The sequence below is a fragment of the Tupaia chinensis genome, unplaced genomic scaffold (genome assembly GCF_000334495.1).
Source record: "Tupaia chinensis unplaced genomic scaffold, TupChi_1.0 Scaffold000126_2, whole genome shotgun sequence".
NCBI lineage: Eukaryota > Metazoa > Chordata > Mammalia > Scandentia > Tupaiidae > Tupaia > Tupaia belangeri.
In genome coordinates, this window is record NW_006159594.1 from 1,066,097 (window position 1) to 1,086,436 (window position 20,340).

At 46.9% G+C, this 20,340-nt stretch overlaps 2 protein-coding genes, 1 long non-coding RNA gene and 2 other non-coding genes across 13 annotated transcripts in view; 3 read left to right on the top strand and 2 right to left on the bottom strand.

Moving 5' to 3' along the window:
• Positions 1–1,828, bottom strand: part of RBM23 (RNA binding motif protein 23) — a 12,323-nt gene extending 10,495 nt beyond the window's left edge. Inside the window, exon 1 of one of the 5 annotated variants that reach the window (XM_027770302.1) lies at positions 1,401–1,828. Coding sequence is in view for 2 of the 5 variants with exons in the window: in XM_006144488.3 (XP_006144550.1) it covers positions 969–1,096 (128 nt within the window). In the remaining 3 variants the exon portion in view is untranslated. The other 4 variants (XM_006144490.3, XM_006144488.3, XM_006144492.3 and 1 more) reach the window with 4 other exon arrangements.
• A 2,831-nt stretch (positions 1,829–4,659) lies between these two features.
• On the bottom strand, positions 4,660–18,448 carry PRMT5 (protein arginine methyltransferase 5). Of its 5 annotated transcripts, none has more exons than XM_006144493.3 (17): positions 18,303–18,448; positions 15,102–15,220; positions 14,701–14,786; positions 14,412–14,546; positions 13,907–14,019; positions 13,712–13,761; positions 9,942–10,105; positions 9,329–9,490; positions 9,099–9,176; positions 8,951–9,009; positions 8,756–8,878; positions 8,497–8,672; positions 7,609–7,718; positions 7,265–7,358; positions 6,977–7,093; positions 6,712–6,776; positions 4,660–5,198 (listed from the first exon to the last, which is right to left on the bottom strand). In XM_006144493.3, the coding sequence occupies exons 1-17, from the start codon at positions 18,410–18,412 to the stop codon at positions 5,046–5,048; spliced, it is 1,914 nt and encodes a 637-aa protein (XP_006144555.1). In that variant the 5' UTR covers positions 18,413–18,448; the 3' UTR covers positions 4,660–5,045. The 5 variants fall into 5 exon arrangements, with proteins under 5 accessions (XP_006144555.1, XP_006144557.1, XP_006144556.3 ...); XM_006144495.3 differs by lacking the exon at positions 18,303–18,448 and adding an exon at positions 16,728–16,750; XM_006144494.3 differs by lacking the exon at positions 18,303–18,448 and adding an exon at positions 15,862–15,978.
• On the top strand, positions 5,214–16,401 carry LOC102471208 (uncharacterized). Its single transcript, XR_333983.2, has 3 exons — positions 5,214–5,259; positions 10,419–10,545; positions 16,220–16,401. It is a non-coding gene; the product is annotated as an uncharacterized LOC102471208 (long non-coding RNA).
• TRNAR-ACG (transfer RNA arginine (anticodon ACG)) lies at positions 16,324–16,396 on the top strand. Its single transcript has one exon. It is a non-coding gene; the product is annotated as a tRNA-Arg (tRNA).
• Positions 18,449–18,764: 316 nt separating the features above from the next.
• On the top strand, positions 18,765–18,837 carry TRNAR-ACG (transfer RNA arginine (anticodon ACG)). Its single transcript has one exon. It is a non-coding gene; the product is annotated as a tRNA-Arg (tRNA).
• Positions 18,838–20,340: the final 1,503 nt, after the last annotated feature.

Genomic DNA, 20,340 nt, shown 5'->3' on the forward strand with positions numbered 1-20,340 from the left:
AGAAAAAAAAAAAAAAAAGAAAAGAAAAATGGCTTCAAAAATAAAAGTTTTTGATTTCCAAACTGTTCCTATTATTTTGACTGCTATATTTATACAAATATTCTAAGTATTATAAACTCTTTTATTCTTTAGTCTGCCATTTTCTCCCCAATTGAGAAAACCTGCTGATTTCAAGACTTGCTCACTACTGAGTGCTAGCACATGTGAGGGGTAACTTAATATATGCTTAAAGACTTTTACTTAATTGACAATCCTCTATTAATGAGCCTCTGTGTATGAAATTCTCACTCAGAAACAAATGAATCAACCTATGTAAGCAGAGACATATACAACATAGCACCCAATTTAAAAACAACAATCTCCCTGGGTTTCGTGTGTCTTTTTACATGTCCTACGAGCAGTGTTTTCTAAACACTAGGCATTTTCAGATTCTCTCCCGTGTCCTAACTTATGGGTCAAGGTCCATTCATTACTTTCTCTATATACATGACAGTATATCTTTTCATCCCTGCTCCCAAAACTGCATTAGAGGCCTACAATCATGGCAATGACTAGACCTCATCACTGCACCATCAAGACCCAAGCAAGCAAGTAGACTCCACTGCTGTAGGGGCAGAGGAGAGTGAAGAGTCACTGTCAACCCAGTTCAGGAAGAATTCGTCAAACGCTGGAGTCCCAGGGGGGTGGTAGCTCCATCTCCTGGGTCCGGTCACTGAGCTGGGCACAAACACTTCCAAACTGAAGGCAGCTTAATTAAGAACAGGAACAATGAGAACGATAAAAACATTGCTAGAAGGACTGCCCTCCCCAGGTCGTGTAAGGAGCCATGGCTACAACTTATAATCGACAGCACCACCTACGCAAAAGACAGTGTCCCAGCGGTCAGTCTTCTTACATGGCCTCCTCATAAACTCGCGAAATGCGAGGTCAAGGGTTAAAAGGGCAAAATTCAAAGAGGTCATACTGGCCTTGTGAGGGAACCTAAGTCTTCAAATTCTGAGAAGGAATTTTCAATTCCCTTTTCTCTGAGTGGCGGCACCAGTGGCTGAAAACCAATCGTTAAGTGACCTCTTAAGGGTCTATGCTCCCTTCCCATTATGGGAGTCCCTAAGCGTCACGGCTGTGGGGACCTGGAAAGAGACGAGCACATTTGAAACCGCATCTCTGTCGATACTGGGCATAGCTACGAGGGTGCCCGTCGAGAAAGTCAAGCCAGTGGGCTACATTTAAGTAGCAAACACTTCCAGATCAACATGAGCTACAAACAATTTTTAAAACGTTAAGTTTGCCTGGCTCCGCTCATGACGCCATTTTCTGCCTGTGACGTCAGCGGGAGGCGCCGTGCGGCAACGTCACGCATAGGTGACGTCGCGGGGCAACCGGGTTTCGGGGCTTCTCACCAGTTCCGGGTCCCCGCAGGGGGGGTCCCGGTTCTCTCCGTTCCCTTGGCTGTGTTGTGGGGGGGCGCGAAGCTCAGCTATTTCTTAAGAGTCGCAGCGGTAAAAGCAGCACTGCAGCCAGAGGTACTCCGCTTCCCGCAAAATGGCGGCAGCTCCCGGGGTCTTCCAGCACCTTCCCCAATCCCAATCTGCGCATGCGCCAGGCCACAGGCGGTGGAACTAATTTTACTGGTTTCGCGGCAACAGTCGAAAGTACAGGTTTTCATTGGCTAACACCCTTAGTAGGGTGGAGCCACACTCAAATGTTTCTTAGCAACTACCTGCCCGTGATTGGCTCGTCTTTCAGGGACTCCGGGTAAGTGCAAGAGTCCTTTGGTAGCTGCCCATCCTTCTCCTATTGGTTGAAAGACTTGCGGAAGGCGGGGGAAACCGAATCGAGGACAAGTGAAGATCCCATCCAGTCGATTAGCGTGTTTGCCGTCTAGGCCAACGCCATGGGCGGAGCTAGCAGGGAGGTAGGTATGCATCCTGGCCGTCTCTATTCTAGTTTGCGGAGGGCGTCACAAAGATCTTACCCGGGAGAGCTATGTGGAGTAGTTACATTTATTTCACGATGAGGATGCAAGACCCCACACGTCCATCCTAAGCGGGTTCTTCACAGCCATGACTCCCTCCTGACCTTAGTGTTTGGGACCCGGAAACGCAGGTCGGGCCCGATTTGTCTTTCACACGCTGCCTTTACCGTCACCCGACCCCATAGGTCTCAACCCCCACAACTGCAAAAGTAAACTTGACCAGTGAAGTACTCTCAGCGCCCAAACCTGAAATAAAGGAAATAATGTCCACCTCTTCACTTTCCAAGAGCTTCCAGGACACCCCCCCCCCAGAGATTCCAATAATGTTGCTGCCAAAAATACGTAGGAGTGGTTCCTAAAAAGTTCATAGAGGGTTGGATCTGCAGTGTAGTGGTAATGCTCTGCTCAAGAGGAACCTTGGTTCACATCCCCTACTGTCATCAGTGTCCAGGATCCAACAGACTGCACTTATTATGGCAAACCAGACCTCTGGAGGATGTCCCTCTCTCTCGTGTGCATGCACATGTGCTCTATCATGAATAAAGGGGAAAAATTTTTAAATTCATGGGAAATGCTGATTGCAAAAAAAGCCCAAAAACTGAGGCCAGCCACAATGGCTTGGTGGTCAGTTACTGGATCACACATGGGCAACTGCATAGTTCAGATCTCAGACTAGCAGCCTGAAAAGCACACTGGGTGCATGTGATATCCAAAATTCTGAAAGAAGGGAGTAATGGAGGAAAAGGGATTGCAGCATGATCATCTGCCTGGAGGTTGCTTTCTCTTTCTCTCTGAGGAAATAATGTCCACCTCTTCACTTTCCAAGAGCTTCCAGGACCCCCCCGCCCAGAGATTCCAATAATGTTGCTGCCAAAAATACGTAGGAGTGGTTCCTAAAAAGTTCATAGAGGGTTGGATCTGCAGTGTAGTGGTAATGCTCTGCTCAAGAGGAACCTTGGTTCACATCCCCTACTGTCATCAGTGTCCAGGATCCAACAGACTGCACTTATTATGGCAAACCAGACCTCTGGAGGATGTCCCTCTCTCTCATGTGCATGCACATGTGCTCTATCATGAATAAAGGGGAAAAATTTTTAAATTCATGGGAAATGCTGATTGCAAAAAAAGCCCAAAAACTGAGGCCAGCCACAATGGCTTGGTGGTCAGTTACTGGATCACACATGGGCAACTGCATAGTTCAGATCTCAGACTAGCAGCCTGAAAAGCACACTGGGTGCATGTGATATCCAAAATTCTGAAAGAAGGGAGTAATGGAGGAAAAGGGATTGCAGCATGATCATCTGCCTGGAGGTTGCTTTCTCTTTCTCTCTGGCTAGTACATGTTCCTCTGGCCAAGGGGAAAAAAAAAAAAGTTTTAAAGCCCAGCTAGTGGTGGTAAAGGCAGGTGGGTCCTACAAGGTCAAATGTGCAAGTTGAGTCCCAGACTCTGTGGCTTGAGAAACAGAGGGAGCATTTGTATGTGTGCATGTGTGCCCCAAATCCTGGCAGCAGAAATGGAGGCAAGGGATTGTGGTTTGACCATCCCCAGTAGAGTGCCTTTTCTTTTGTCTCTTTGCATGCACCCTCAAAGAGCAAGTTTTTTGTTTTTGTACCAAAGTAAACTCATATTTTAATTACACTTTCTATGAACTTTTTAAAAAGAATTAATTTTGTTATTATTTTTTAAATCTTATGAGAGAGAGAAAAGGAAAGTAAGGAAGCAAGCCACCAGGTCCAGGACTCAAACCTTGGCCAGCCATGTAGGAATCCAGCGACATAACCACCACACCACTGCAGGCCTCTCCATAAACTTTTTTTTTTTTTTTTTTGAGAGGTTTTTGCTATAGAGCGTGTGTACTCACCAGAGAGACAGAAAGGGAGAAATCACACCCCAGCAGGGATGGCCACACTGCAATCCCTTCTCCTCCATTCTCCTCTTGGGATCTTGGGCACACACACACATGTACCCGGTGAGTTTAAGCCACCGGGTCTGGGACTCGAACCATGGTTGACTACGTGTGAGTCCAGCAAAATAGCCATTACGGCAATTCCTGGTCCTTCCACAACCTTTTTGAAGTCTGTGTGTGTGTGTGTGTGTGTGTGTGTGCATGTGCGCATATGAGAGCCAGAGTCAGAGTACTTAAATTCCAGATCTGATTAGGATGCTAACATTATGTCATTGTACTAATTTCAGATTTCCCCTGTGAAATGGAAAATAGGACTAAGAATTCACAGAACTTCAAACTCTAACTCTGTGATAGGGTGGGCGTCACCATGCCCTCCCCCCACCCCCTGCTGTGACTTTATTCAAACAAAATAGGTAGCTTCTTCCTGAGATGCCTGTATAGCTACCAGGTTCTCTCCTGAGTGGTAATAAGTGAGCTGGCAATACAGATGCTCTGGAAGGCAGAAGAGAAGCTGCTTCAGTCACAATCCCATCTGCCTCCAAGGCAGCAAACTCTAGGCCTCTTCCCTAGAGAAAAAGCCTAATCTCAAGCCTAATAGACAAGGGTCATTAAACCTGGGCAAAAGACCTGTATCCAGCAGCCCAGGCATCATCACTCATCTTCCTAACTAGAGAATAAAGCAGGCCCATTTGGGTCCTACATAGGATAAGGACACAGATTTGAGTATGCTTGAGTCTTACTGAGGTGTGGGAAAACAGAGGCAGGGGGCAAGCAGGGTAGAGCAGGAAAGCGCCATAATTTTACTTTATTTGTACTTCCTCTTACACAAAACCATCAAAACAAGAACAAGAAAGGGCTGAAAATGTATTCAATCCACATGTTCTCAGGGCTTTTCCAGGAAGCTCTTGAGGATGGGTGCCTGTGGGTGTAGCTTCAGATCCAACACTAATTCCTCATGCCCTGACCTGAGGTCTCCACAGACGTGATGGCATGAGCCCTGCAATTACTTCTTATCCCTTGCCTACTCTGATGTAAGGTAGGAAAGCAGACTGAAATGCTCTTCTCTGACAGGTGAGGGGAATCACAGCCCACAGACGTGCTGCATCTTCTGCTACAGGAACACAGCCTGAAGTTCCTTCCAAGGCTCTTGAGACCACACAGGCTTAGAGACCAATGGTGTACGAGCGGCCTGTGGGGTTGTGAATAGCAGAGCAGACTGGTGCTGTCACGGCCCACTCATACCACACCTTTTTGGAATTGCTGCATCGCCAGAAACGCACACAGATGGTCTGGCCTTCACGCACCGTAATGGGCTGCTGTAAGAAGACAGGGAGGTTCAGGGTAGAGTTAATGAACTGTATGTGGAAATGTATTAAGGTAGGTGTGGATAGAAAATGGTAACGTTTCCTTGAAGTCTATCAGAACACTGAACAATCACGTTAAACAAATAATCAAAATCAAAAGTATGTTAAGTGCTGTGAACATATACAGGGGCTCTGAAAGCACCTCTGAAAGGGAACACTTGGAGCCAGCCAGGTGACATGACAGTTAAGGCAGCTCAACCCCCACATGGTTGACTGTGCAGTTTGAGAACCGGACCCAGCAGATTGAAAATCACATTGAGCGCATGTGTGTGCACCCAAAAACCCAAGAAGAGAAGGGATTGAGGCATGGCAATCCTGGCCATCCTACCACGGGAGTGCTTTCTCACCTTCCCTCTCTCTTTCTCTCTCTGGTGTGCACACACACACCCTATTGTTTTCTCTCCTTTTTAGTTTTTTGCCATAGGGTATGTGCACATACTATATAGAGAGAAAGACAAAAAGAAAGTGAAAAATCACCCCCCCAAGGGAGATAGCCATGTTATAATCACTTTGCTTCTATTCTCCTCCAGGGATTTTGGACACACACACACACACACACAGAGCTTGTTGTCAAGCTGCCAAGTCTAGGACTCAAACGGTGGTCAGCCATGTGGGAATCCAGCACCCTAACCACCACACTACCTGCTGACCCCATGCACACACCATATTAAAAGAATAGTTTTTAATGGGGCTGGCAGGTGGTATAGTGGTTAAGGTGCTAGACTCCCACATGGCTGTTCAAGTCCTCAACCTAGCAGCTTGCTTTCTTACTTTCTCTCTCTCTGGTCAAATAAATAAATAAATACAATGATTGTTTAAAAAAAAAAAAAGGAGAATTGTTATTAATTAAGATTTCATTTTAAGAATTGTTTAAAAAAAAAAAAAGAATTGTTTTAAAAAGAAAAAAAAATGCTAACCTAATCTGGAGGTCAGGGAAAACTTGTCTGACAATAGAAATATTTAGGGAGACCTGGAAAATAAGTTAGGTGGGCAAAGAGATGAGCAAAGAACTTTATAGGCAAAGGAGAGAGGTGTGCCAAAAAGCCCAAGGCAGGAAAGAAAGTGGGGTGTTGGAGGAACTAAAAGTGCACAGGTGAAGCAATGTAAGCAAGGAGACAGTAGGTGGAAGACAGGGAAAACAAGATCATACTAAGCCTTACAAACAATATTCTGGATATTGACCTTTGGCCTAAGGGCAGTGTGAAAGCACTGACGGGTTTGAAGCAAAAGAGAGATGAAGTCAGATTTGAGTTTTAAAAAAGATGACTCTTGCTCAAAGTAGAATGGGCAGAAAAGTAACCAGAGCAGATAAGACGGCCAGGTAGATAATCCCAGCACTACACCTGGGATCCAAGAACATGTGAACACATGGGTCATAGTCGAGGGCCATCCTGGGAGAAGAAAAGGGACAGCATGCTACGGAAAAAGTTACTTCTTAACCTAGTGTCTTAAAGGTGATTCCTACCTTAATAGGGAAGAGGATGGGAAACCATGAGAACATCCCAGGAGAGTGAGTCTCTGGACGGATACCTGTGTGGACAAAATAATGAAAAAATTGAGGTCTCCAGGACTGTGCCTTTGCCTCCGTTGAGAAGGGTCTCTTTTGTGTTCATGGAAATGAGTCATCGAAGATCGCCATTTACTGACTCCCCAAGAATCCAGATGAAACATACACATAAGCTGCACAGGCACCATGCCTCAAACCCTGCCATTCGCTGCCCCAGACTCACTCAGAGTTATGTCCTGATACAGCACAGTCTCAAAGTAGCCTGCAAAGCCATGCAGCACTGTGTTCACCTCCACCGGAAACTCCAACGTGCAGTAGCGGTTGTTGTCAACCATAGGATCTGTCAGGGAAGAATTATGTGCATGAGACGGACCAGAAGCCCGAGACAACTTGGGTAAAGACAAGCAAGACCCACAACGGGGAACCAAGATAGGGCAGACTCAGGACAGAGAAAGAAGAAAGTAGGAGTGAGTTCGCACCCTGCAGTCAGAGGAGAGCCATAGGATCCTACCTCTGTTGGGGTGGCTGAAGGTGAAACAGGGCTGGGGTGCAGACAGCTGGTGGAAGTTGTGCAGCCGTACCACATAAGGCATCTCAAACTGGGCCTGTCCCGAGAGAGAGAAAGAGCAAGAGCTGGGAGACAGACAAAATGCACCTGCTTCCCCAGGAAAAAAAATTCAAGCCTCAGAGATACAAAAATGATAAAAACCTAGTTTCACTGTAATCACTTTCCCTCACCCCCCCAACTTCTTCACATCTTCCTCTTCTCCAGAGTTAGAAAATATTTGGTGCTAATACAGGAAAGGAAGCAGTCTAAAGAGTACCACTTCCTTCCAGAAGACAGTGGCTTTTTACCTCAGGGTCTCGGTCCTTTTCCCGACAGGCTCGGACCTCATTGTACAGCTTGGAGGAGGAGATGGGAGCCAGGAAGGAGGTGTACTCCCCAGGGATGCTCACACCATCATCTACACAGCAAGAGGGCCAAATCAGTTCCCAGGGGACAGAAACAGTCTGTCTGCACGAGCTAAAGGCTCAAACTTCCCACAGAAAAATAGACCAAGGCTGGCGTGGGTAGGGCAAGAAGAGGCAGGCCAGCCTGCTCCTAGCTCCTATCAATGGGGTTTCCACTTCTAGGTTAATTTACAGAGTCACATAAGATTAGAACTGAAGGAATCTAAGATACTCTAACATTTGTGGGGTCACAAAGCCCCAGGAATGTTACTGGTGAAAGCTAAGCTCAAGGAATATATGACATCACAGACCTCATGAAAAGAGGTTAGAGCACTGGAACCCCCCCCCATGTGGCTGACCAATTCGAGTCCTGGACCCAGTGGGTTAAAAGTATGCCAGGCATGTGCACCCAAAATCCTGAGAGGAGAATGAAGGGATTGTGGCGTGGCCATCAACCATGGGGTGGGGTGGGGTGGTGGTTTCTCTTTCTGTATTTTTCTCTTTGTCTCTGGCAAGCACATGTGCTCTATAGCAAAAATCTCTCTTTAAAAAATTATTTTTTTAAAAAGACTCTTTGCTCTAGTCTCCTTTTCCCTACTTTCCCTTCATTTTATAGATATGAACTGGGGTCAAGCAGACGACTTCGTTTGCTCAAGGCAGAGGCAGTGCAGAGCAGCAGCTCTCAAACCTGGATGAGAGTGCCAGCCCACTTTCCCCTAAAGTCTGGAACCTTCTCTGAGGTTGCTACCCCACCCATTATCACCTCCCTGATATGCCCCAACCTGGAGGTACCTTTTAGGAAGTGCTGGGCTCCATCCAGGCACTCAGGTGACAGTTCATTGTCAGCGAAGGAGCCCAGGAGCTCACTGACAATGATGTCTGCTTTCTCTGGAGCCACCCATTCCCGCATGTCTGAAGAAACTACTGTCACCTGGCTTCCCCATTCTTCAAACTGCCAGTTCTCTAGCCTGAAAAAGATGGTACAGGTGGAGGGAGGTTAAGGAAAGTCAACAACAGAGACAACCGTCCCAGTAGGCAGGTCACTACTCACGTCACCACGGCATTTGGGTTCTTCTCCACCGCATACAGCTTTATCCGCCGGTCAGCCTGCTTGGCTGCCCGCAGAGAAGCATTCACCAGGGGACCTCGGCCTGCTCCCAGCACCATTAGTACCCTAAGAAGGGAGAAGAGTCAAAGAGAATTTGGCATATGGAGAAGTAGGGATGCCAGTCCCTGGGCAAAACACTGGACGTTGGTATCCTTCTCCTCTTCTGGAACTCGGTCTAGCAAACATTTGTAGATGGCCTGGGAAAAGGAGAGATCTCCTGGCTATACTCTTATCCTCACCCAGATGTCCCGACCTGTGCTTTCCCCAGCCTGGGCCCCCATTGTACCTGCTGGTACTGAGAATATTTGATGGGGTCCTTTTCAAATACTTCGTATGTCTGAGATTCCAGATTGTCCATCAGTGGCTGACAAATGAGAGGAAAAAGACAAAGTAAGCCACCCAGTTCCTGACAAAAACTTCCCATTACCTCCTGAGCTCGCTAGGATTTGGGGACACTTACTCCTGAGGGATGTTTCCCACCCCTGCCTCCCTCCTCTCAATGTCCTCCAGACCCACCTGGAGCGGGGACTGCAGATAGTCTTCATAGCCCTTGGCAAAAAGTTCGTAGGCATTAGGTGGAGGGCGGTTCTGGCTTAAGTATTCCAAGTACTGGAGATAGGAACAGAACTCCTTCTCTGAATGGTGGTTGGTGCCTGTGATGATGAACTGTACTTCCAACTGCCAGAGATCAGACATCAGATATAGCCCACAGATCAAGACTCTGAGATTTGGGGTCTTATGGCCAAAGAGCCCCACCATAAAATAAGGCCTAGACCAACAGTTCTTCAGTATGTACCCTAATACCAACAAAAACAGCATGAGGCATTAATGAATTTACAAAGCCCTTATTAAATACAAGCATCACCCTGGTTTATGGATCAATGGATCATTGCTGTAACTCCCGAAATGAAACTCACAAAGTTCCCATGACATCTAGTTCTTTTTGAAAAGTTTCTGGGACTCCTACCGACATTGCCTTTTTGCTCTAAAAATACCCAATTTTGTTAAAATTGCTCTCCAGAGACCCGAGAGGAAGAGTCAGCTCCATAGGAAAAACATTTTATTTCCATAATACATATGTAAATAAAAAGTACAGCATGACCACCTTTAGACCCCTCCTACCACCCACCTTGAGGAGCCGGAAGATCAGCCTCTGGTGCATCTTAGAAAGAACAGGAAATCCCTTCTTATTGGTCAGGAAAATGCTGGTGGGGAGAATAGCTGCTTTGATGGGCTCCCCAAGCCAACGATCAATGACATGATTAGATGGGAGGTCAGCACCAATTTCAAGAGCTACAAGAGAAAAGAGAAAGGGACTGTCAACCACTACCAGATAAGAAGCCCTTGTTTCTTTGTGTTTAACTCCTCTTTTTAAAAACAAGGTATGTGGGGCCAGCAGGTGGCATAGTGGTTGAGACACTGGACTCCCACCTGGCCAACGAATCCAGGACCTGGCAGCTTGATTTCTCATTTTCCCTCTCTTTTCAGTCAAATTTAAATAAATAAATAAATGATTTTTAAAAATAAAAACAAGGCATGAAGATAATGCCTTTATGACTTATTTGAAAATTTTGGTAGTTCTTATTTTAAATGTTTTATTTTCCAGATTTAAGCTAACACTTCTCATAAGCTATTATAGCTTACAGCAATCTGAGAAAACATACCTTTGTGAAGAGAATTGAGGCATTTACTTTTTCTCCCTACCTGGTCCCTCCAGAATTCATTTATTACCAGTGAGTATTCTTACTTTTATGGCAATATAGTTATTTGCATAAGTTCAATAAAAATCTGTTTCTCCCTGGGTCAGCCCATGGCATGGTGGTTAAGGCAGCTGGATCCCACAAGAGCATGTGTACGGTTTGAGTCCCAGACCTGGCATCTTGAGAAAGGCACTGAGCACACATCTGTGCATGCCCAAAATCCCAAAAAGAGAAGTGGAGGAGGAGGGATTGCAACGTGGCTGTCCCCCATGGGGAGTGCTTTCTCCCTAACTCTGTGTCTCCAGTCAGCACATGCATACCCTATAGAAATTAAAATTTACTCCTGAAATGCAACTCTAGCAAAGCAAATCTGAAGAGAGCCTATGTTGTCAGTCACTATTTCTGCTGTACTTATATAAGTATATAATCAGGCCAAAGTTAAAAAGACTAAACTTATATTTAAATAGCAAACAAATTAGTTATAGTGATTGGTAGAAATGGGGTTAACTATACAGAGAAAAAATTGTTTCAGAAGAGCACTACAGAGTACCCATTATTAGATTCTAGATGTTTTTTTCTTTTTTTTTTTTTGTAATGGGGCACACATTTACTAGACAGACAAAAAGTGAGAAATCACCTCCCAGCAAGGGTAGGGGGTTGGTTACACTACAATTCCTTCTCTTTTATTCTCCTCTCCGCCAGCATGATTTTCAAGCCACTGGGTCCAGGACTTGAACCATGAAGTTGGCCATGTGGGATCCAGCATCTTAACTACCATGCCACTGGCTGGTGCTCTAGCTCACTGTTTTTAAGGATTTATCATCTACTTGAACTATGGACTAGATCCTGGCTTCTTCCAGTTTTCTCCATTTTCTGGCTATAACTTTCCAAATAATATGTGCATTTTTTTCTCCCACCTATTTGGCTTAGAATCATTAAAATCAGGATTGTCTTTTTTCTTTTTCTTTCTTTCTTTCTTTTTTCATTTTTTTAGAATTATTTTATTTAACCTTATTTATTTAATTTTATCAGAGAGGGACAGAGAGAGAAAGTGAGAAAGCAAACCGCCAGGTCTGGGACTTGAACTACTGTCGGCCAGTGCCCTTAATCAATCGGCCCAAGATTATCTTTGTTCTAAAGCCGTGCAAACTGAAGGTAGATGACCTGATATAGACTTCAAATAAATCAATGCAACAGCCTCTGTATGAATAGACTTCATGCCTGATACTGTACAGATTCCTCAGAAAGTTCCCTGGGACACATGATGCAAACTGCAAACCAGGAAATTATCAGACTGCCACTGCCTGCCCTCACTCTATCTGAAGGTGCTTTAAGCCCAACATCTAGAATTCTCCTCCACTGGCTGCCTCTCAGCTTAAAAACTGAGTTTGTAGTTTGTTCTAACCGTTAGCTTTTGTTGTTCTTTGATTTCCACTGAAATATTTATTTTCTTAAAGAGAGATTTTTTGCTATAGGGCATGTGCTCGCTGGAAAGAAATCATCCACCAAGGGGGATGACCACACCACAATCACTTCTCCTCTATTCTCAGGATCTTAGGCACACACGCACACACATCCAGCATGAGTTTTAAGTTGCCAGGTCCAGGACTTGAACCATGGTCAACTACATGGGAGTCCAGTGACATAACTATTATGCTATCAGCTGGTCCCAAAATACCTATTAATGCCTGAATGCTCACATCATATAGAGGCTTGACCTTGGTGGTGGAAGCCCACCTGAACCACCACCTCTCAATCCACTAACCCAATTTCTTTCTTTCTTTGGAGAGATTTTCGCTATAGGGAGCGTGCACTCGCCAGACAGACAGAAAGAGACATTAGAGACAGAAAGCGAGAAATTACCCCCCGGGGGGATGGTCACGCTGCAATCCCTTCTCTTCCATTCTCCTCTCGGGATCTTGGGCACGTACACACACGCACCCGGTGTGAATCTTAAGCCACCGGGTCCAGGACACGAACGACTATGTGGGAGTCCAGCGACATAGCCATTACGCTAACTGCTGGTTCCTGTCCAACCCAATTTCTTAACTATGATACTACCTGGGGAAGTTTCTAACATGGGAATGTGGGACTCAGAAAATGATAGCCCGGGGACCAGATGACGTAATGTTTACATTGCTGGACTTCCATGTAGTCCACCGCAGTTCAAGTCTGGGACCCAGTGGCTTCAAACTCATGCCGGGCATGAGTGAATGCATGCCTCCAAATCCTGAGAATGGAGGAGAAGGGGTTGTAGTGTGGCCTTTAAGTGCATGTATCCTATAGCAAAAATCCTCTCAAAAAAAGATAACCCAGGGACCAGCAGTTAGCGTAATGGCTATGTCGCTGGACTCCCACGTAGTCAACCGTGGTTTGAGTCCTGGACCGGTGACTTAAACTCATGCCGGGCGTGTGTGCATGCATGCCCAAGATCCCGAGAGGAGAATGGAGGAGAAGGGATTGCGGCGTGGCCATCCCCCCTGGGGGGGTGATTTCTCGCTTTCTATCTCTCTGCCTCTCTCTGTCTTTCTTGCGAGCGCACGCGCCCTATAGCAAAAACCTCTCCAAAAAAAAAAAAAAAAGATAACACCTTGGCATGCTGAATACTGCCAACTAAATAAAGAAGGAAAGGTCTCAGAAGCAAAATCTCTCTAATCTTCTTCACTCTCTGTCTCCTTTCCTTTTTATACCCTCAAGTAAGTCATAGAAACCAGAATTCCTTTTCCCCAAGGCAGGTCAAAGAAACTCCTCTTTCTCAAAGTAAGCCATAAAACCTAAAAGGTCACTTTCTCCCTTGAAGACCTTCATTCCAAAGGGATCCCACCCCATCTCTATCTGTGGTGAGAAAGAGGAACGCTATACAGGGAAGCCAAGAAGAATCTGAACAGAGACCTTACTGGGTTCCACCACCCCCAGTCCATGACGATTAGACCCTACCCTTTATCCAATCACATTTCTACACAGCTACATCTCTTCACTAAACCTAAGTATAAAAATAGAGTGTTTCCTGGGTCTCAGGTATTCCTTCTGTTCCTGTGTCATATAAAATTTGGTGAAATAGATTAGTTATGCATTTTTTTAAAAGGGAGAGGAGCAAGAGACACAGGGCAAGTAACGGATTGTACAGTATACACAAGACTCCTGATTTTTAAGGGAAGTGAGAGAAGGGATACCTGTCCCAGGACCCTCATGGACTTACCCACCGCAATCCTCTTACTATAGTCACACAAAGTCCGGAAGTTGTGCCACCTGTTCGGAGTCAAAACAGAAAAATACAGCCTAATACATATGGCCCACCAATCACCGTAGCTAAAGGAGACCTCCCTAAGGGTTCTGCCCTGTGCTTCCCGTCACCCTACCCTCTGCCCTGGTATAGCAGCAAAGGGAGACCTACCACATCCAAGTCTTCTCCTCCCCACTGTACTCCTCCGTGTGTGTAGCTGGTGCATTCTCAATGATATCATCTCTCAGGTCCTCTGGTGCCACCAAGGGTACCCGCATCCAGAACTGTACACGAACATATATGCTTTTAAAACTCTACTTGAACTCATCGGGTCCAGAAAGCTTCCCCCAGTTAAAAAGATCTTAATCCATACCTCAAGTTAATCACTTTATATGCTCTTCCCTAATTTGTAACTGTATGTCCACATCTCATATACATATATGTATATTTCCTTGTGTAATAAATATCTATCTTTTTTACTTCAGCTATTAAGTTTCTGGAAAAATACATATTCTATGTTTGAAACTCTCTCCATACCACTTTCTGATGGGGGTGGGCAATACTGATATTTCTGTTTTGCCAAATGCACCCTTCACTGAATGGCTGGGCACAAGAAGGTACTTAGCACAGACTGACCACCATGACATACAAAAGGAAGGGCACACCCCTGCCGTACCATGGAGGAGTGATGGCCAGTGTGGATGTGGTTGGTCAGAACTCTAGCCAGGTTTGTGTTATCTTCCTGATTAAGGGGTAGCAAGAAAGCTGGAAGCCCCAGATATGCCCCAAAATTCAATTCCTGTAACATGGCCTGGAATGAGATCAAGAGGAAAATGTTAAGAGTTAACAACCAAATAGCTTTAATTGCATTATCAGTTGATTTACCAAATTATGAGGGGGTGGGGGACTATTCTCTGTACCCATTTTGGCTAGGAACTAAGAGACAAAGGGTGAAGCAGTCTTACCGCCTCAGAGTTCCTGCGGATCTTCTCCACTTTTGAGTCCGGCCGAATCCATGGAGAAAGCTTTCCCACAATTAGCGTATTCCAGTCTGCACTCCCCCACCCAAGAAAAACAAAGACTGAATGAGGTCCAGCACTTTACTTGTTCAATTTCTAGTTCTTAGCAGGGAATAGAAAGTAGAGATAAGAGACACAGACTTTTTCTACCATAGGTATGGGATAGATAGCCTGATGCAGAATAGAGAACTAAGGCTTTTAAGCAAGTAAGCAAGAAGAAAACAAGAGTTATCTATATCCCAGGGACTAATCAATATATCCAAGTCAGAAAAGGAGAATGAGGACCCTGATAAAGCAGAAGTTGTTACTGCCTCTAGTAATTAAGGGGCATATGGGATGGTCCCTACCCCTTCCTGACAGCAGTAGGTCTGATCGTGTCTGGGGGCCGGGCCGATTCTTAGCAGGTTCCTGAGTGAACTCCCTCTTGAAACGCGGGTGGAAGACAGGCATGCAGAGGAAATCAAACCTATAACCGCGACAGACCCAGAACCATCATGTAAAGAGAGCAGCAGTGCCCAGAGATCCAAGCAACTGGATTTAGGCTATCTTGATTTTGCACAGCCCTTTGAGCTGCCATTTGTCACCCCACTGGGCTGTTGAGTTCAGTCTTCTTAGGGCATATTCCCCTGCACTGTACTTCAATTTTCTCCCCAAAACACAGCCATAGAAAAGATGAGTAAGGAGAAAAGATGGAAATCTATGCCAAGTAGAATTCTTTCTACTCTGGTGTCACCGGTTTTCCAGGACGGTCACATCCAGATTTGCCCAATACTGCCCATGCCTACTCCCCTCAAGATTAACCTTTTCCCTATCTTGCTGCCTAACACTTCCTCCCACTGTCAGACAATAATCTCAGCCTTCAGGGTACTGGAATCGATTACGCCCCTTTATCAAATCCCCTGGCTTTTGGGCACAGTAATCACATAACCACCCAATAAGTTCTTTTCTCACGTTCCTGGGACGAGGCTTCTCACCCTAAAGAGGATGGTTTCTCCCGCCCTCATCCTATCCGATCCCCTCACCCCTGCCTCTTACGGGCATCTACCCTGCCCTTCTCCATCTCCGAGTTCGGCCCCCTGGTTGCGGTAGCGGAGGTCCGACCCTCACCCCTGCTTAGCCACAGCTCCCAGCGTGTCAGCGATTTCGGGGACACAATTCAGGTCCCTCCCGCTGGACATGCGGCTCCCACCAGCAGCTCCGACCGCCATCGCCGCCATCTTTTCCCTCGCGTTGTCCACGCCGAGATTCCTTGATACTAACAGCCAATCACAAAGCCGAAAAAGGCCTCCAGAAGGCGGGACAAGTCGCCTTAACAACCGGAGCGTCTTTCACGGTTCCTGAGCTGGAGGCGGAGAGGTGGGGAGTGGTTCTTCCCGCCAATCCGCGGGCTGCAGAGTGACGCACGGCGTGGCTCCCGAGGCCACCAATCTCAGGGGCTGACTGGTGACGAACTTCAATTTCCCAGAATGCTTCGTGTGCCTGCAGAATTCCGTTGAGAGACTACACGCCCCAGGAAACCCTGCAGTACAAGCTTGAAGTACTACCGCTGAGGTCGCCACCGTTGTCTCAGGGCCAGTGGCGCAATGGATAACGCGTCTGACTACGGATCAGAAGATTCCAGGTTCGACTCCTGGCTGGCTCGAGGAGACAAGTCCTTTTTTTCTTATTGCGTTTTTAATATAGAGCCGTTAATCAGTACATTTCAGTCTACCCTTTCTTTGCGTACTTTTGGTTCAAATTTCCTAACTGTTCATCTTCAGGTCCCCGTCACCACTTTCAAAGGTGTTTCTTGTGTCATTACTCAGGTCCTTGTGAACAATGAAGAAAACTGGGCTAATGTCTGTTAAAATACATTTTGCCTCTTATTATACCTTTAAGTAGCTATGATAATTCAGTCACTTAATTCCTAGTGTTTCTATTTCAAACACAAATGTGTAAATAAACATCTCAACCCACGCACTGCGCACACCTACCTCAAGCGAGAGAAAAGGACTATGGCGAGGGCGTACAGTGGACAGGAGTTAGGGAACTGGCTGGAGGCCCCATGACCCCTTTCCCAAGTCAACCGCTGCTACATTCGGGAAAGAAGGAAGGGCGCCGGAACAAACCTGAGAACACCTGCAGGCAGGGAGCCCACAGGTGTTGAGGGCCCGGCGTGGGGATGGAAAGAACACAGTCCATGAGGCTTTAGGCAGGAGGCGTTGGCAGAACTGAGGGGCCGACTGGCAGCGAGCCTTGAGAAGTCAGGGGTGATGCCGAGTTCTGCCCGTGCTGCGAGCGAGAGCAGAAACCAGAGGAGCGGGTTTGGGGAGAATCCGAGTTTGGGTCTGCACATGCTAAATTGGGCGTCTAGGGGGCGCTGTGTAATAGAGAGTTGGCTGACCAGTGACCTGAAGGGGACAGAGCTTGGAAGTTGCCAGAAGAAAGGTAGTGACTCAAGCCTTGGGAGTAAGATCACCCCAGCCCGTGGGCCATCGAGTCCTGGGAAACTCGGGGAGAGTGTGGATAGGAGAAGCTCTGAGGAGCCTTGGGTGCAATGTAAGTGGCCAAAGAATGGAAGTCAGAAAACCCAAGAACCCATGGAGATGCTTTTCCTGTTATTAGTGTTGTTACCACCAGACCTCTCTGGTCAAGGATCCCCTACAAGATACCTGCATGTCGTCATGATCCCCTAGGCCTCTCAGCTGTGACAGTTTCTCAGATGATCCTTCTTTTTGATGACTTCCATAGTGTCATTGGGTCTTTTTTTAAGAATGATTTTATTTTATTCTTTTTTTTTCTTCTTAATTTGACCAGAAAGAGAAAGAGGGGAACCAGCAGTTAGCTTAATGGCTATGTCGCTGGACTCCCACGTAGTCGACCCTCTTGAAACGCGGGTGGAAGACAGGCATGCAGAGGAAATCAAACCTATAACCGCGACAGACCCAGAACCATCATGTAAAGAGAGCAGCAGTGCCCAGAGATCCAAGCAACTGGATTTAGGCTATCTTGATTTTGCACAGCCCTTTGAGCTGCCATTTGTCACCCCACTGGGCTGTTGAGTTCAGTCTTCTTAGGGCATATTCCCCTGCACTGTACTTCAATTTTCTCCCCAAAACACAGCCATAGAAAAGATGAGTAAGGAGAAAAGATGGAAATCTATGCCAAGTAGAATTCTTTCTACTCTGGTGTCACCGGTTTTCCAGGACGGTCACATCCAGATTTGCCCAATACTGCCCATGCCTACTCCCCTCAAGATTAACCTTTTCCCTATCTTGCTGCCTAACACTTCCTCCCACTGTCAGACAATAATCTCAGCCTTCAGGGTACTGGAATCGATTACGCCCCTTTATCAAATCCCCTGGCTTTTGGGCACAGTAATCACATAACCACCCAATAAGTTCTTTTCTCACGTTCCTGGGACGAGGCTTCTCACCCTAAAGAGGATGGTTTCTCCCGCCCTCATCCTATCCGATCCCCTCACCCCTGCCTCTTACGGGCATCTACCCTGCCCTTCTCCATCTCCGAGTTCGGCCCCCTGGTTGCGGTAGCGGAGGTCCGACCCTCACCCCTGCTTAGCCACAGCTCCCAGCGTGTCAGCGATTTCGGGGACACAATTCAGGTCCCTCCCGCTGGACACGCGGCTCCCACCAGCAGCTCCGACCGCCATCGCCGCCATCTTTTCCCTCGCGTTGTCCACGCCGAGATTCCTTGATACTAACAGCCAATCACAAAGCCGAAAAAGGCCTCCAGAAGGCGGGACAAGTCGCCTTAACAACCGGAGCGTCTTTCACGGTTCCTGAGCTGGAGGCGGAGAGGTGGGGAGTGGTTCTTCCCGCCAATCCGCGGGCTGCAGAGTGACGCACGGCGTGGCTCCCGAGGCCACCAATCTCAGGGGCTGACTGGTGACGAACTTCAATTTCCCAGAATGCTTCGTGTGCCTGCAGAATTCCGTTGAGAGACTACACACCCCAGGAAACCCTGCAGTACAAGCTTGAAGTACTACCGCTGAGGTCGCCACCGTTGTCTCAGGGCCAGTGGCGCAATGGATAACGCGTCTGACTACGGATCAGAAGATTCCAGGTTCGACTCCTGGCTGGCTCGAGGAGGCAAGTCCTTTTTTTTTCTTATTACGTTTTTAATATAGAGCCGTTAATCAGTACATTTCAGTCTACCCTTTCTTTGCGTACTTTTGGTTCAAATTTCCTAACTGTTCATCTTCAGGTCCCCGTCACCACTTTCAAAGGTGTTTCTTGTGTCATTACTCAGGTCCTTGTGAACAATGAAGAAAACTGGGCTAATGTCTGTTAAAATACATTTTGCCTCTTATTATACCTTTAAGTAGCTATGATAATTCAGTCACTTAATTCCTAGTGTTTCTATTTCAAACACAAATGTGTAAATAAACATCTCAACCCACGCACTGCGCACACCTACCTCAAGCGAGAGAAAAGGACTATGGCGAGGGCGTACAGTGGACAGGAGTTAGGGAACTGGCTGGAGGCCCCATGACCCCTTTCCCAAGTCAACCGCTGCTACATTCGGGAAAGAAGGAAGGGCGCCGGAACAAACCTGAGAACACCTGCAGGCAGGGAGCCCACAGGTGTTGAGGGCCCGGCGTGGGGATGGAAAGAACACAGTCCATGAGGCTTTAGGCAGGAGGCGTTGGCAGAACTGAGGGGCCGACTGGCAGCGAGCCTTGAGAAGTCAGGGGTGATGCCGAGTTCTGCCCGTGCTGCGAGCGAGAGCAGAAACCAGAGGAGCGGGTTTGGGGAGAATCCGAGTTTGGGTCTGCACATGCTAAATTGGGCGTCTAGGGGGCGCTGTGTAATAGAGAGTTGGCTGACCAGTGACCTGAAGGGGACAGAGCTTGGAAGTTGCCAGAAGAAAGGTAGTGACTCAAGCCTTGGGAGTAAGATCACCCCAGCCCGTGGGCCATCGAGTCCTGGGAAACTCGGGGAGAGTGTGGATAGGAGAAGCTCTGAGGAGCCTTGGGTGCAATGTAAGTGGCCAAAGAATGGAAGTCAGAAAACCCAAGAACCCATGGAGATGCTTTTCCTGTTATTAGTGTTGTTACCACCAGACCTCTCTGGTCAAGGATCCCCTACAAGATACCTGCATGTCGTCATGATCCCCTAGGCCTCTCAGCTGTGACAGTTTCTCAGATGATCCTTCTTTTTGATGACTTCCATAGTGTCATTGGGTCTTTTTTTAAGAATGATTTTATTTTATTCTTTTTTTTTCTTCTTAATTTGACCAGAAAGAGAAAGAGGGGAACCAGCAGTTAGCTTAATGGCTATGTCGCTGGACTCCCACGTAGTCGACAGCGGTTCGCGTCCCAGACCTGGTGGCTTAAAACTCATGCCGGGTGTGTGTGTGTGCGTGCCCAAGATCCTAAGAGGAGAATGGAGGAGAAGGGATTGCGGCGTGGCCATCCCCCCTGGGGGGTGATTTCTCGCTTTCTTTCAGATCATATCCTTTCTCTTTTGTCTATTTTTTTTTGAGAGATTTTCACTATAGGGCGCGTGCGCTCACCAGACAGACAGAGAGAGACAGAGAGACAGAAAGCGAGAAATCACCCCCCAGGGAGGATGGTCACGCCGCAAT